Below are 14,504 nucleotides of genomic sequence, written 5' to 3' on the forward strand. Positions count from 1 at the left end.
TCAGCCTTTTATTACAAGTATGTTACAAGTATTTCCAATACCATAATCCTTCCTGGAGCCAACTCAGTGTGTGGAGAAAACGAGCCGCTCCCTTGTCTCATAGCAACACACACATACATACACACAAACACACACATTAGGGCTTTGAAGGAAAATGAGTATGTGGTGCTGAAAAGAAAAAATGCGTGATCATAACAGGTTTAAGAGAGGAAACTAAAAGGAATTGGCAAGATAGGAGGGATAAGGAAAATGACACGATAAAGTTTTTACTGAATAAGATCTCCGAGGAGGACGAATGCCTATATGCTGAAATAGAGGAAAGAGTGAGACTAGGAGCTTATGAAGAAGGCAAGAGTAGACCATTAAAATTGAAATTAAAGTCTCAGGTGGCAGCCGAGGCCTTATTGAGGAGAGCCTGGAAACTTAAAGACTACGAGGAAACCAAAACAATTTACATAAGAAGAAATATGACACAGGAGGAAAGAATGAAAATGAGAGAGCTTGTAACTGAAGTGAGACAGAAGAATGAGGAAAGAACCGAGGAGGAAAAGACCAAGTTTTTTTGGAGGATGAGAAATGGGAGGCTGAAGAAGTGGTGGATAAAACAGACGGAATAGACAGTACACAGACTGAAACATGGAAGAAAGAGATTAGGAATGGAATTCAAGTGACATACATGAATATAGATGGATTTCTGTCTAAAAGGCTAGAATGTATGGATTACCTAAGAAACAGTGAACTGGACATAATGTGTGGTGGAAACAAAGTTAAGGCCCGAAATAAAGCTAGATTGATTTGATGTAAAACACTACAAAGAATGGAGAAATGATAGAAAGAATAAAGGAGGTGGTGGTATAATGGTTTTTACTAAAAAAGATCTGATAGTGAAGGAGGTGAACTTTAGTAAGGGAAATGAGGAAGTGATAAGTATGCTTATAACAGATGGTAAGAGGGACATTAATATTATAAAAGTATACATACCACCCAGAACCAGTGCTTGGAATTATGAACAGTATCAAATGGTGATGAGAAATACTCTAGACAGAATAAAACAGGAACTCACCAGAAAGGATAGAGTGATAACAGTCGGGGACTTTAACTGTAAGGAAATAGTGTGGGAAGACTACAAAGCAGAGGAATTGGTAAACGTAGCAACAAATAAAACTTGATGACACAGTGGGTGAGATCACCAACAAGGTGCAGGGGACAGGATGTTGCAGCAAGGTTGGATTTGGTATTTACCAGGGGAATCTCTCTAAAAGAGGAAATTGAACATGAATGTCCCTTGAGGAAAAGTGACCATGATGTCCTAAGATTTGAGCTGGATACGGAATTAAGCATGGAAAAGAGTGAGGAGTACAAGGAGAAAAAATTAAATTATGTCAGGGCAAATTACAACCATATAAGAGATTTCTTTAATGAAATTGACTGGTCTGTGGTGTACCAGGAAGTGGATATGCAATTGAAATATGAGAAATTTATTGATTTATATAACTGTGCTGTGAAGAAGTTTGTGCCATATCACAAAATGAGGACTTTAAATAATAGGCAGTGGTTTAATGGAAATTGTGAAGAAGCAAAAAAGAATAAAGAAAAGGCATGGAAGAAACTTAAGAAAAACAGTGAAGTATTATCAAGAGAAGTCTACAAAACAGCAAGAAATAGATATGTTGAAGTAAGGAGAACAGCACAAAGGAATATGAACAGAGAGTGGTGGAAAACTGTGATAGTGACCCCAAAATGTTTTACAAATTCATAAATGGAAAATTAAATAAAAGGGAGGCAATAGAAAAAGCAAAAGTTGGGGAAGAAGTATATGAGGATGCTAGAGATATAGCTGAAATATTGAACAACAACTTTTGCAAAATGTTTACAAAGGAGGAGCATTTTACAGGAGAAAGGCCTACGGAAATAAAGCAAATGCACGACATCATGGTTACTAAAGAAGATATAAGGAAAATTATAAGTAACTTGGATATTAATAAATCAATGGGGCCTGATGACATATCTGGGAGGTTGCTGAAAGAATGTAAAGATCAATTGTTGAACCCCATATTTGATATTGTGGAAACCTCCATACGAACAGGAATAGTCCCGAAAGAGTGGAAAAGAGCTGACATTGTGCCTATATATAAGAATGGAAGTAGAATGGAACCGTTAAATTACAGACCAGTATTGTTGACTAGTATATTCTGCAAGATATGTGAAGAAGAAATTAAAGCAAAGTGGAGTGAGTATCTAGAAAGTGAAAACATCCTGAGTGAAAGGCAGTTTGGTTTCAGAAAAGGAAGATCGTGCGTATCCAATTTATTGTTTTTATTCAAGAATGACTGGCATACTACAACATAGAGAGGGATGGGTGGATGCTATTTACCTGGACTTGAGAAAGGCCTTTGATAAAGTGCCACACAATAGACTGATGTGGAAACTAAAGAAGATTGGAGGAGTAAGTGATAAACTAGCAAAATGGATGGAAAATTACTTAGTGGGAAGAGAAATGCAAACAGTGGTGAAAGGCAAGAAGTCAGAGTGGAAAAAGGTAACCAGTGGAGTTCCACAAGGGTTAGTGCTTGGTCCCATCATGTTTTTATTTATGTTAATGATATGCCACTAGTGCAGTTCCCTACCCGTATTCCTGACCGCCTTGGAGACACGCCCAACATTCTTGATCTTTTCCTAACCTCCAACCCTTCTGCTTACTCTGTTAAACTTTCCTCTCCGTTGGGCTCCTCCGACCACAATCTAATTTCCGTTACCTGTTCTATCACTCCAGTGCAGCCTCAGGACCCGCCTAAGCGGAGGTGCTTCTGGCATTTTAACTCTGCTAAGTGGGAGGAACTAAGGCAGTACTATTCTGATTTCCCTTGGGATGATTATTGTTTTCATGTCAGAGATCCTTCTCTTTGTGCCGAGCACATAACAGAGGTGATTATCTCTGGCATGGAGCTATACATTCCTCATACTTTCTCTAACCCTAAAGCTAAAAAGCCTTGGTTTAACTCTGCTTGTTCTCGTGCTGTCAATGATAGAGAGGCGGCTCACAAACGGTTCCGTAGCCATCCAACTGCTGAAACTCATGCCCTATATATTTCTGCCCGTAATCATGCCAAATCTACTCTCCAACTTACTAAAAACTCTTTCATCAATAGAAAATGTCAAAGTCTTTCCAATTCTAACTCCTCTCGAGATTTCTGGCATCTAGCCAATAATATCTCTAACAACTTTACTTCTTCGTCTTTCCTCCTTTACTTCATCCAGATGGCTCTACAGCTGTCTCTTCTTTTCTAAAGCTGAACTCTTCGCTCAAACCTTTGCTACCAACTCAACTTTGGATGATTCTGGGCATATTCCTCCTACTCCTCCACCCTCTGACTACTTCATCCCTAAAATTAAAATTCTTTATAAAGACGTTTTCCTGGCCCTCTCTGGCCTTGATTCTCGGAAGGCTTACGGTCCGGATGGAGTCCCTTCTGTTGTTCTCCAAAACTGTGCTTCCGAACTCGCTCACTGCCTGGTCAAACTCTTTCATCTGTGTCTCTCTACTTCTATTTATCCTTCTTGCTGGAAGTTTGCTCACATTCAACCTGTCCCTAAAAAGGTGACCACTCCAATCCTTCTAACTACCGCCCTATAGCTTTGATTTCCTGCCTTTCTAAAGCCTTTGAGTCTATCCTTAATAGGAAGATAATGAGGCATCTATCAGCTCACAACCTTCTCTCTGATTGCCAGTATGGTTTCCGTAAAGGCAGATCTACTGGTGATCTTCTTACTTTCCTAACTGAATCTTGGTCATCCTCTTTTAGGGACTTCGGTGAAACCTTTGCTGTCGGCCTTGACATATCGAAAGCCTTCGATAGAGTCTGGCACAAATCTTTAATTTCTAAACTACCCTCCTACGGATTCTATCCTTCTCTCTGTACCTTCATCTCCAGTTTCCTTTCCGATCGTTCTATTGCTGCTGTAGTAGACGGTCACTGTTCTTCCCTAAAACTATCAACAGTGGTGTTCCACAGGGTTCTGTCCTATCACCCACTCTCTTTCTATTATTCATCAATGATCTCCTAAATCTGACTCAATGCCCTATCCACTCCTATGCTGATGATACCACCTTGCATTATTCAACAGCGTTCAACAGACGCCCAACCCAACAACAATTAAATGACTCAAGGCGAGATGCTATAGGACGCCTAACTTCTGATCTTTCACTTGTTTCTGATTGGGGCAGAGAAAACCTGGTTTTGTTCAATGCCTCAAAAACTCAATTTCTACAACTATCTACTCGACATAACCTTCCAGACAACTATCCTCTCTTCTTCAATAACACTCAACTTCCCTCTCCTCTACATTAAACACACTCGGTCTATCCTTCACTAAAAATCTAAACTGGAAATTTCACATCTCTACTCTTGCTAAATCAGCTTCCAAGAAGTTAGGTGTCCTGTGGCGTCTTCGTCCATTTTCTCTCCCTCCCAGCTGCTTGCTCTGTACAGGGCCTTATCCGCCCATGTATGGAGTATGGCTCTCATGTCTGGGGGATCCACACACAGCTTTACTAAACAAGGTGGAATCTAAAGCTTTTCGTCTTATCAACTCTTCTCCTCTAACTGACTGTCTTGATTCTTTAAGTCACCGCCGCAATGTTGCATCTTTATCTGTCTTCTACCGCTGTTTTCATGCTGTCTGCTCTTCTGAACTTGCTAACTGCATGCCTTCCCCCCTCCTGCGGCCTCGCTGCACAAGACTCTCTACTTCTCATCCCTATTCTGTCCATCTTCCTAATGCAAGAGTTAACCAGTATCTTCACTCCTTCATTCCCTACACTGGTAAACTCTGGAACTCTCTACCTGTGTCTGTATTTCCACCTGCCTATGACTTAAACTCTTTCAAAAGAGGAGTGTCAAGACACCTCTTACGTTAACTGGACCCTCCTTTTAGATTTTTTTTGTTTTTGTTTTTTCTCTTTCTCCTACTTTCCTCTTAACAGGGCCTGGCAACCAGCGGGATTTTTTTTTTTCCAACACTTTGTTTTCCCTTGGCCAGTGCCCTTGTAATGTAAAAAAAAAAAAAAAAAAAAGGAATAGACAGTTACATGAATACTAAAATTATGAGGAGAGTAAAGAATGTGGAAGATTGTAACAAGTTACAGGAAGATCTTGATAAAATATATGAGTGGAGTAAAGAGTGGCAGATGGAATTTAATATAAACAAGAGCCATGTTATGAAAATGGGAAGAAGTAGATATAGACCAAACAAGGATTACAGGCTGGGAGATGAGAAAATTGAAGAGACCAATGAGGAGAAGGACTTAGGAGTAACCGTGCAAAACATTCTGTCACCGGAGAAACACATAAACAAGATATTTGGGAAAACATATAATATGCTTCAAAATATTGGTCTTGCATTCCACTACCTAGATGAAGGAATGATGAAGAAGATATTATGCACCTTAATAAGACCCCAGTTAGAATATGCAGCTTGTGTCTGGTCACCACACATGAAGAAAAATGTGAAGAAGGTGGAAAGGGTACAGAGGCTGGCAACAAGGATGGTACCAGGATTCAAGGAGTTAGACTATGAGGAAAGACTAAGGGAGCTGGGGCTGACCACAATAGAAGAGAGAAAAACAAGGGGTGACATGATAACTATGTATAAATTGGTGAACAAGACTGACATAGTGGACAGAGAATTGATAAAGGTGACCACAAGTAATCATCTCCGAGGACATGGAAAAAAACTAATAAAAGACATCTGTTTAAATGACGTGAGAAAGTACAGTTTCCTGCATCGTAGTATTGATAAGTGGAATAAACTGAGCCGTGATGTCGTTGACATGGTGTGTCAATCAGATGAAAGAGAGATATAACAGGAGTAGACAAGGAGACAGGACACAGAGAGCTTAGCTCGGGCCCTGTAATACACAGATAGATAAATACATGCCAGGTGGCTTTATACCTTTATTAATAGAACATCCAAATGGCTTACTCATTCAAGCAAGAGTCAAAACTCCACTTGTGAATTATATTCACATTGATAAAGCCTGTGAAGCATGATTGCAAAATAAAATAAATACAAACTGCAACACTGATGCGTTTGGTTTCGGCGATTGGCAAATTCAGCTATTTTAATAGGCGGTGGCATAGTGGATAAGGTGGTGAGCATGGGATCAGGCAGACGTCTACGCGTAGGTTCGAATCCCACCACGTACAGCCTTAAAACACTTTGCCATTTGTCGAGTGGTTTAAAGTTACCTACATATCACCATGATACCCAGGTTCTAGGTGGTTAAACTCAAGATGAGCTTGGGCGGTGATATGGGCCCTAATATGGGTACCACTATAAATAAAATTGCTTGCGCCACTAATGGGCGGAGCTGAACAGCTTCGATACACTCTTCAAGTGTGTCTACAGGCGCTATAGGCCTTACCGTAAAAAAAAAAAAAAGTTATTCAGCCTCCCAAATTTTCTGAAACTTTGGAATTTAGAAATGACAAACCTCCGAAATTGAGGACAAGTGATTATGTAATGTAAACAATACGTCCAATACGTGCCGTCGCCCGCCACTAAAACAAGAAAAGATGGACTGCTTCACTGTGTGTACGTATTTACCTATGGTGTTTTTCTTTACATATGTAGTTTTAAATTTGTGGTGAGTGCTCCAGCAAATTTGTAATGAGTACTGAAACAATAGTGTTTTGCAGACTCCTTGCTTCTTATGTTTTTGTGTTCAGTGGTCAGGTATATGGTGAATGTGTTCTTGTATGAGAATGACTTTTTTTCTTAGAAATTTCTTTCAAATATTAGGGTGTGTCTTCCAAGATGCAGTGTCTTGCAAGCCGTAAAATACAGTACTACCCTTTGTTGCCAATCACCTAACCACGCTTTAATCCAGCCTAATATTCTACCATCTAATGCTGTGCACTCAAACCTTTTTTTAAGATGTTCTGGTGCAGTATCTTGTCAAAGGCTTTACTGAAATCTAGGTATAGAATATCATAATTATTGTCATTATCTGCCACCTCATAAACTTTACTATAAAAACTCAACAAGTTTGTAAGGCATGACTTTCCCTATGTAAATTCATGCTATGTTTGATTTATCAAACCGTGTTTGAGTGTTCTCTAATGCTTTTTGCTATTACTGATTCCATTGATTTCCCCACAATTGAGGTTAAGCTGACAGCCCTGTAATTAGACGTTATGGTTTTATCTCCCTTCTTAAAAATTGGTACTACATTAGCTTTCTCCGCATAATCGGTACCTCACCTGATTCCACTGAAATCCTAAAAAGCACTGCTAATGGCTCACTGATAACCTCCTTGTACTCCTAATTAAACTTTGGGTTTATTTTGTCAGGTCCTGGTGATTTGAATTTCTTCAGTCTATATATCTCCCATTCAACCATCTCCTTAGATATATAGATATGTCAGTTTTTCACTATCCTCTGCTCTAAAAATATGTTCACTATCTGGGATTTCCTGTGTGTTCTCTTGGGTCAAGACAGTTAAAAAATACTCATTCATAATTTTCTTAATCTGTTCCAAAGAACTAACCATCTCCCCATTTGCTACCCATAAAGGATCTATTTCTTTTCTACTTTTCGTCTTATATAAATGAAAAAATTCCTTGGGATCCGTCTTTGCTTGGTTTCCCACCCTCAAATCATATTAGCTTTTTAGCCTTCCTCGTTAACCTCTTAACCGTTCTTGCTAATTCATTGTATAGCGGCCTTAAAACCTCGTTCCCTGCCTTCAGTCTCTTATATACAGGATGGGGTGCAGTTATTTCCCGATTTGAGAATGAAATAAAAACCTGTTCACACTTCAAAATTTTTTATTCTTCTTTTATGCCTTTCACACAACATGGAAGATTTACTTTTACACTGTTTTAAAGACAATATCTTTTAAATGTCCACCTCCATTGTCAATACACTGATTCAGATGATTCTGGAAGCTTTGGTCTACTCTCTCCAGCATGTTGAGCGGTATATTAGCTATTTCAGTTCGGATGGCGTTCTGTAGGTCTTCCAGGGTCTGTGGACGGTTGTTATAAACCAATCCCTACAGGAAATAATCACAGGGGGGCTAAATCAGGCGAGCGCGCAGGCCAGTTTAAGTCTCCTCTCAGGGAAATCAGTCGGTCGGGAAAAGCTTCTCTCACGAATCCCATTGAAATGCATGCAGTGTGGGCACACACTGAATTAGCTCCCTGTGATTATTTCCTGTGGGGATATCTCAAATCCCTGGTTTATAACAACTGTCCACAGACCCTGGAAGACCTACAGAACGCCATCCAAACTGAAATAGCCAATATACCGCTCAACATGCTGGAGAGAGTAGATCAAAGCTTCTGAAATCATCTGAATCAGTGTATTGACAATGGAGGTGGACATTTAAAAGATATTGTCTTTAAAACAGTGTAAAAGTAAATCTCCCATGTTGTGTGAAAGGCATAAAAGAAGAATAAAAAATTGTGAAGTGTGAACAGGTTTTTATTTAATTCTCAAATCGGGTAGTAACTGCGCCCACCCTGTATATTCCTCTTTCATCCTATGTGTACCGAGTAGCAGTACTGGATTGGGATTATTACCCAATATATGTAGCTAGGAATTCTTATACAGGGAGTCCCTGTAGGGGGAGAAGAGAGATGACGTGTGGCTGCGTGCGCAGTCATCATGGCTGCCGCCTTATAAGGTGAGGAGCGTGGTGGCGTCGCCCTCAGAACATCACCCGCTCTCGTCTCGAAGTACACTCTCCAACCATCTCTAAGAGGAGCTGCAATACGCCACGTGGTCTGATAAGAACAACTCATGAGATAATCCTTATGATTACAGCACTGCCCCTGTGGAACCCTCTGCCACTTCCACCACAGCAGGCCCAACCAGGCAGAGAGACAGAGAGAGAGAGAGAGAGAGAGAAGCAGGACGCTGCGAGGGTCGGGCCGCCATTTTTACCTCTCGGGACGCCACCACACGCACCCTCACGCCTTCTCATCTACAGCTGAGTTACCCACGGTTTCCCCCCCCCATAGGTCTCCCATAATATAGGTAGGATAGGTAGGAAGTTACATGACTGTGATGGGTTGTTGTTGAATTAAAGGGTCTATTTTGTTAAGTTTTGCGTGTTCATCCCTCCCCCTTGGATTCGTTACATCTTTCTTTTCTTTTCTTACTAGGCCTAAGCCTCACTTAGGCCCAGTACAAGAGACTGAGCCTCACGAAGGTTCAGTATACTATGCACTGTTTTAATCTATCTGTCATCCACTTAGGGTTGTTGCTTTGTGATTTTATTGATTTATATGGAATGTTAGCCATCTGGCCCCTATGTAATTTATCAAGAAAGTGGTTATACATCTCACCAACCCTCACCTGCCCTAGTCCTATCAACCTCACTCCATTCCTTTCGTCCTGTCCTAAGTCTGATCCCACCGCCCAACACCTCTCCCTCTCCCTTTCTCTGATTTCACACTTCACCCAGACTCTCTGTTCCTGTCTCCCTTCACTCACCTGCCTATTGAACCTTACCTGACCTTCCCTGCCTGTCTCCTGCCATTCGACTCCTTGTAAATACCTTGAAATTAGCCTTTCTGAAGTCAGATATTATCCTAGTGCTTCGTTTTCTAAAAGTTTCATGCCATTTCAATGCATACCGTATTTCATTGTGGTCACTGTTACTTAGCTGGCCACCAACTTCCACCTGCGTAAATGCCTCCTCCCTGTTTGTCAGAATTAAATCTAGAATATTATTTCCCCATGTGGCTTCTAAAATGACCTGCTTTAAAAAGTTATCCTGAATGACCCTAAGGAATTCTTCTGCTCCCCTGTTACCTACCATCAAGCTCCAATCAACATTCCTATAATTGAAATCCCCTACCACACATACCATACCTTACTGCAACTGGCTGCTCTATTTATTCTTCCCATATTTATTTGGTTTGAAGCATTAGGTGGCCTGTACACTATATCCATAACTACTGATTGTGATCTATCCTTAATATCCACCCATAGAGACTCTGTCTTGCTATCTGTCTTAATTCTGCCATTTATGTAACATTGCAATGTGTCCTGAACGTACAAAGCTACTCCACCTTTTCTGTTTTCTCTATCCTTATGAAAAATTGTGTAACCACCAATTTTCACATCTTGGTCAAATACTCTTCCCGACATGTCTAACCAGGTTTCTGTTAATACAATTATATGAAAATTTTCAACACAAGTTTATCCTCTATGCAAATCTAACTTAGGTAAAATACTCCAACAGTTCATGTAATACACACTTAAAGTATTCCTCACATTTTCTAAGCTGGTTACTTTCCTAGATCTAACTATTCTCTCATCCCTATGTATCTCTGAAGCCCTTCCTCTCTCCTGACTAACAAAAAAAAAGCACCGGAGTGCATTTAATTCGCATCCAAGTATTCCAGTCAAAACAAGAATATGAATTCAACTGCACCAATGCTGCATTTCACAAGAAAACTTATGGAGCACATCACACAATTTTTAATTTCACATATTTAGTATTATAAACAATATCTTAATTGCTATTTCAAGCCAATCTTTTAATAATAAGAAACTATGGCATTTCAGCTATAGAAAATAACATAGAAATAATAAACAATGTGCAATGAAAATAAACCTATTGTATTAGTTTTACTTAGCAGGTTAGGAAAATGACAAAAAAACTTATTAAAACTTGCCTGTGAAGCAGCACGGCCCCAGTACATGAGAGCACGAGAAAAACCCTCGCCACCTTGTCTAAATAGGTGAGTCTCGTGACGGTCAAGAATGAAAGCTGCATTGCTCTGTGCAACCTCATAACCCAATTCTGCTAAAAGCATGTAAGTGATGAGGGCTTGTGTGTGATGGCCTGTCCTGTAAGCTGAGTGGGCTTCCATTAAACGCTCACCCCATCGACCACGCTCGGCGACATTTTTGAAGAGCTGCAGTGGGAAAACAGTGAAATCTACAAAAACTGGTCTATAAATCTGCAGTTAAATATTATGCTACTGCTAATATAGAAAAAAATTCTTATGTACCATTTTCAAATTTTTAACAAAAAAGTTTGATAGACTCACACATACAATCAAGTGATCAGAACGACTTACCTCTACACTAGTATGGCATGAACGCACCATGCCAGTTCCTGATGCTTGCATCTGAGCTAAGTTGTAGAATGCCAATACATGCCCTGACTGGGAGGCCAAGTTGAAGTACTTGATGGCCATTTTGTAATCTTGATGCACTCCTAAACCACCTGAAAAGTTGATAATTTGTCTCATAGTACTTCTCAAATATATCATATATATAAATAAAGCATGCAACATCTCATGTACTAAACTGTTTCTTAACTTGATTAAAACTAAAACTAAAACAGAAGTGCACTTGGTAATGTGTTATACTATATAGATTTTTCTTATTCTCCAAAACTTTCTCTTCAATTGTCTGTAGTGAAATAATTATACTTCTTCATATCTGATAACTTATTTCCAGACTGGGTTTTTATAAATAAGATTGTATCAAGTTTCACACTTAAACATGAGGACCTGAAAACCACTGAATATCACTGAAAAAAAAAAAATCCATATTTATTTCAGCAATATGGCTGAGAACTGTGTGTTTCGTGCTTATATCTGTCCAGATGCAGCAATGCTGTGGTGCCACATCTAGATCTGTTTGAGTATGTGTTTTGTCCTTACATTTTGTCTGATGCAGCAGTGCTGTGGCACCGCATCTAGAAATGTTTGAGTATGTATTTTGTCTTCACATCAGTCCTGATGCAATAGTTTGAGCAGGTTATTGCTCTCCAATATGCACCAAGGCACACTTGAGAAGAGCCTACAAGTCAGTGGCATGAAACAAGTGATGTGGTGATACATGGTAAGGGCTGATACTTTTGGCTAAAATGGTTGAGTCTCAAGAGAATCATGCCTTTTCTGCCACAAGTATTGGACCACAAGCAGTGTCCAATACATATGACTAGTACTGTAGGTCTCAATGCATTTGTTACTGACAACCCACAGGTGTTCTATGTACCTAGCCTAGGAGAGGCATTGGCAGTCCAGATGCAGTTCCAGGAGGAGGTGATCTGTGGAGTAAGGAACAGCCATTCAGCAGTGTTATTAGAATGGCCTGAAGGTGTTTTAAAGTGATGTACAGAGCGTTTTTCTGTGTGCAGCTTTTGAGGTCCCACATGCAGTACGTATAGTGATTTACTCAGGAAAGACTCCTTTCACCTAGAGATAAATCCACCTCCCAGTGGCAGTCAGTTGGGAATCCTGGCACTGTCCAGTACCTCAACAATGTCTAGAGACCTAAAGCACTTCAATGTTGGACTCCCAATACCTTTCAGTCCAATGACAGATCACTTTTCAATCCTTCTATATTGGGAATGTTTTTGCATCATGAATTATCTGAAAGTCTGTGGAAGTATGTTGGTTCTTCTTCCAGCCTTCTGTTGTATGGGGGAATATCCTGCATCACTTTCCAGTGGTGGTGGCAGTGAGATCCAAGATGTCGGCATCCATATTGGAGACTGAAACTTCAAATTTCCTTGCCATGGCAGAGGAACAAGGTACAGGAAATCCCATTTAAGTAGGAGCCAAATATCAGATGTCAGATACTTTTAGGATGGTTTTTTTTTTTTTTTCGTTTTTAATGATTTATCCTGATTTCACTGGTAGGCCTTTTATATCCTTTTGTTGAGCAATATCAAACTACTCTGCTTTTATACTAGCTAAAATACCACTGATAGATAGCCCTTACATTATCTGAGTCACATGAGGAGTTGTTCAAACTGTTTGAGACACAAAACGGGCGTGTGTGCCATGGCACTGCTGAGTGCTGGCACCAAGATCAGCATTTACATAGCTGACTTGTCAAGTGCATGCCAGTGTCTCCCTCAGCTCTGTAGCCATTATTGTTGCCTTTAGAACTCTACCAAGGCTTTTTATAATTCTGCCAAAGCTGTCTTCCACATTAGTCAGGAGGCTGTCAGTGGCAGACAAAATGAGAGAGGTGTGAGTAGTGCCCTACCATGTGTGTGTATTTTTACCTGGTTGTATATTGCAGAGTTCAAGCAGGGCTCATAGTGACCTGTCTCCATATCTAATTTCATCCCAACTTTTCCTTAAAAATATGCACACTTTCTGCTGTTACAATCTCTTCACTCATTCTGTTCCAGATGTCCATTGTCCTGTGTCGAAAACAAAACTTTTTAATGTTCCTCAAACATTGGCTTTTCATGATCTTAGAGTGTCCTCTTGTTCATCTATCTCCATCTTCAATCAGTCATACTAAGTCTTGTTTGCTTATCTTTTTCATACAGTTCACTATCTTATACGTTGTTATTAAATCTCCTATCTCCCGTCCATCCTTCAAAGTTGGTAGTTCCATTTTCTTCAGTCTTTCATCAGAGGGAAGGTCTTTTATTTGTAGCAGTCCTTTCTTTCTAGTTACCTGATATCCATTTGCATGTGTGGTTACCACACCACTGCTGCATATTCAAGTCTGGATCTTATCATAGTGGTTATGATCTTGTTCATCATACTCTTGTCTAAGTAGTTAAACACTACCCTGATGTTTGTTAATGTCTTTTATATTGAAGCACATAACCCATTTGTGTGTTTCTGGAGTCAGGGTGCTTTGTATAACTACTCCCAGGTCTTTCTCTTCCTTCCTCTTTATAATAATTTCTTCTCCCATTTTGTATTCCCATGTAGGTCTTCTTTTACCTTTACCAATTTCCATCACATGGCATTTTTTTGCATTAAATTATAATTTTCACTTTTGGCTTCATTCCCAGATTTTATCAATATCTGTCAGCAATTCAAGTCTTTATTGTTTCTTATTATTCTCATGAGTTTCACATCATCTGCATACAAATTTATGTAGCTATGTAAGCCCTCTTGCATATCATTAATACATACACTCAACCCTCGTTTTTCCTGATTAAATGGTGCAGGCACCAGTCTGGATAATGAAACAGTCTGGATAATACAAATGGGGCCTTCATTTTACCAAATGTGTATTTGTCTCCTTAGACTTTTTTAAAGAAAATGCAAAACTTTATTTATTTTGGTTTCCCTGCCCAACCAGACCAAAATAAACTTAATGTAAGTTAACTTAACACTAAAACTAACCTAACAGTTCCATATATTGCCGCTTATAAGACAATCTGGCACATAAGTCAACCTCTATAATATGATCCCATTTATATATATATATATATATATATATATATATATATATATATATATATATATATATATATATATATATATATATATATATATATATATATATATATATATATATATATATATATATATATATATATATATATATATATATTTTTTTTTTTTTTTTTTCATGCAAGAGGGAGAACTACAAAGGGCAACAAAATATTAGAGAAAAAATAAAGGCCCACTGAAACTGCAGTTTCCCTAAAAGATTTGAAAGAATTAGCCAAAAGCCTGGGACAAATGTCTTGACATCTTCTCTCTTAAGAGAAG

The 14,504-nt window shown here is 39.2% G+C and overlaps 1 protein-coding gene across 3 annotated transcripts in view; it reads right to left on the reverse strand.

Moving 5' to 3' along the window:
• LOC123505621 (protein sel-1 homolog 1-like) overlaps positions 1-14,504 on the reverse strand; it is a 217,401-nt gene that overhangs the window by 12,193 nt on the left and 190,704 nt on the right. For all 3 annotated transcript variants that reach the window (XM_045257157.1, XM_045257156.1, XM_045257158.1), the window contains 2 exons: positions 11,100-11,248; positions 10,692-10,934 (listed from right to left, as the gene is read on the reverse strand). In XM_045257157.1, the coding sequence (XP_045113092.1) occupies positions 10,692-10,934; positions 11,100-11,248 (392 nt within the window). The remainder of the gene's footprint in view (positions 1-10,691; positions 10,935-11,099; positions 11,249-14,504) is intronic.

The sequence above is a fragment of the Portunus trituberculatus genome, chromosome 18 (assembly GCF_017591435.1).
Source record: "Portunus trituberculatus isolate SZX2019 chromosome 18, ASM1759143v1, whole genome shotgun sequence".
Classification (NCBI taxonomy): Eukaryota; Metazoa; Arthropoda; class Malacostraca; order Decapoda; family Portunidae; genus Portunus; species Portunus trituberculatus.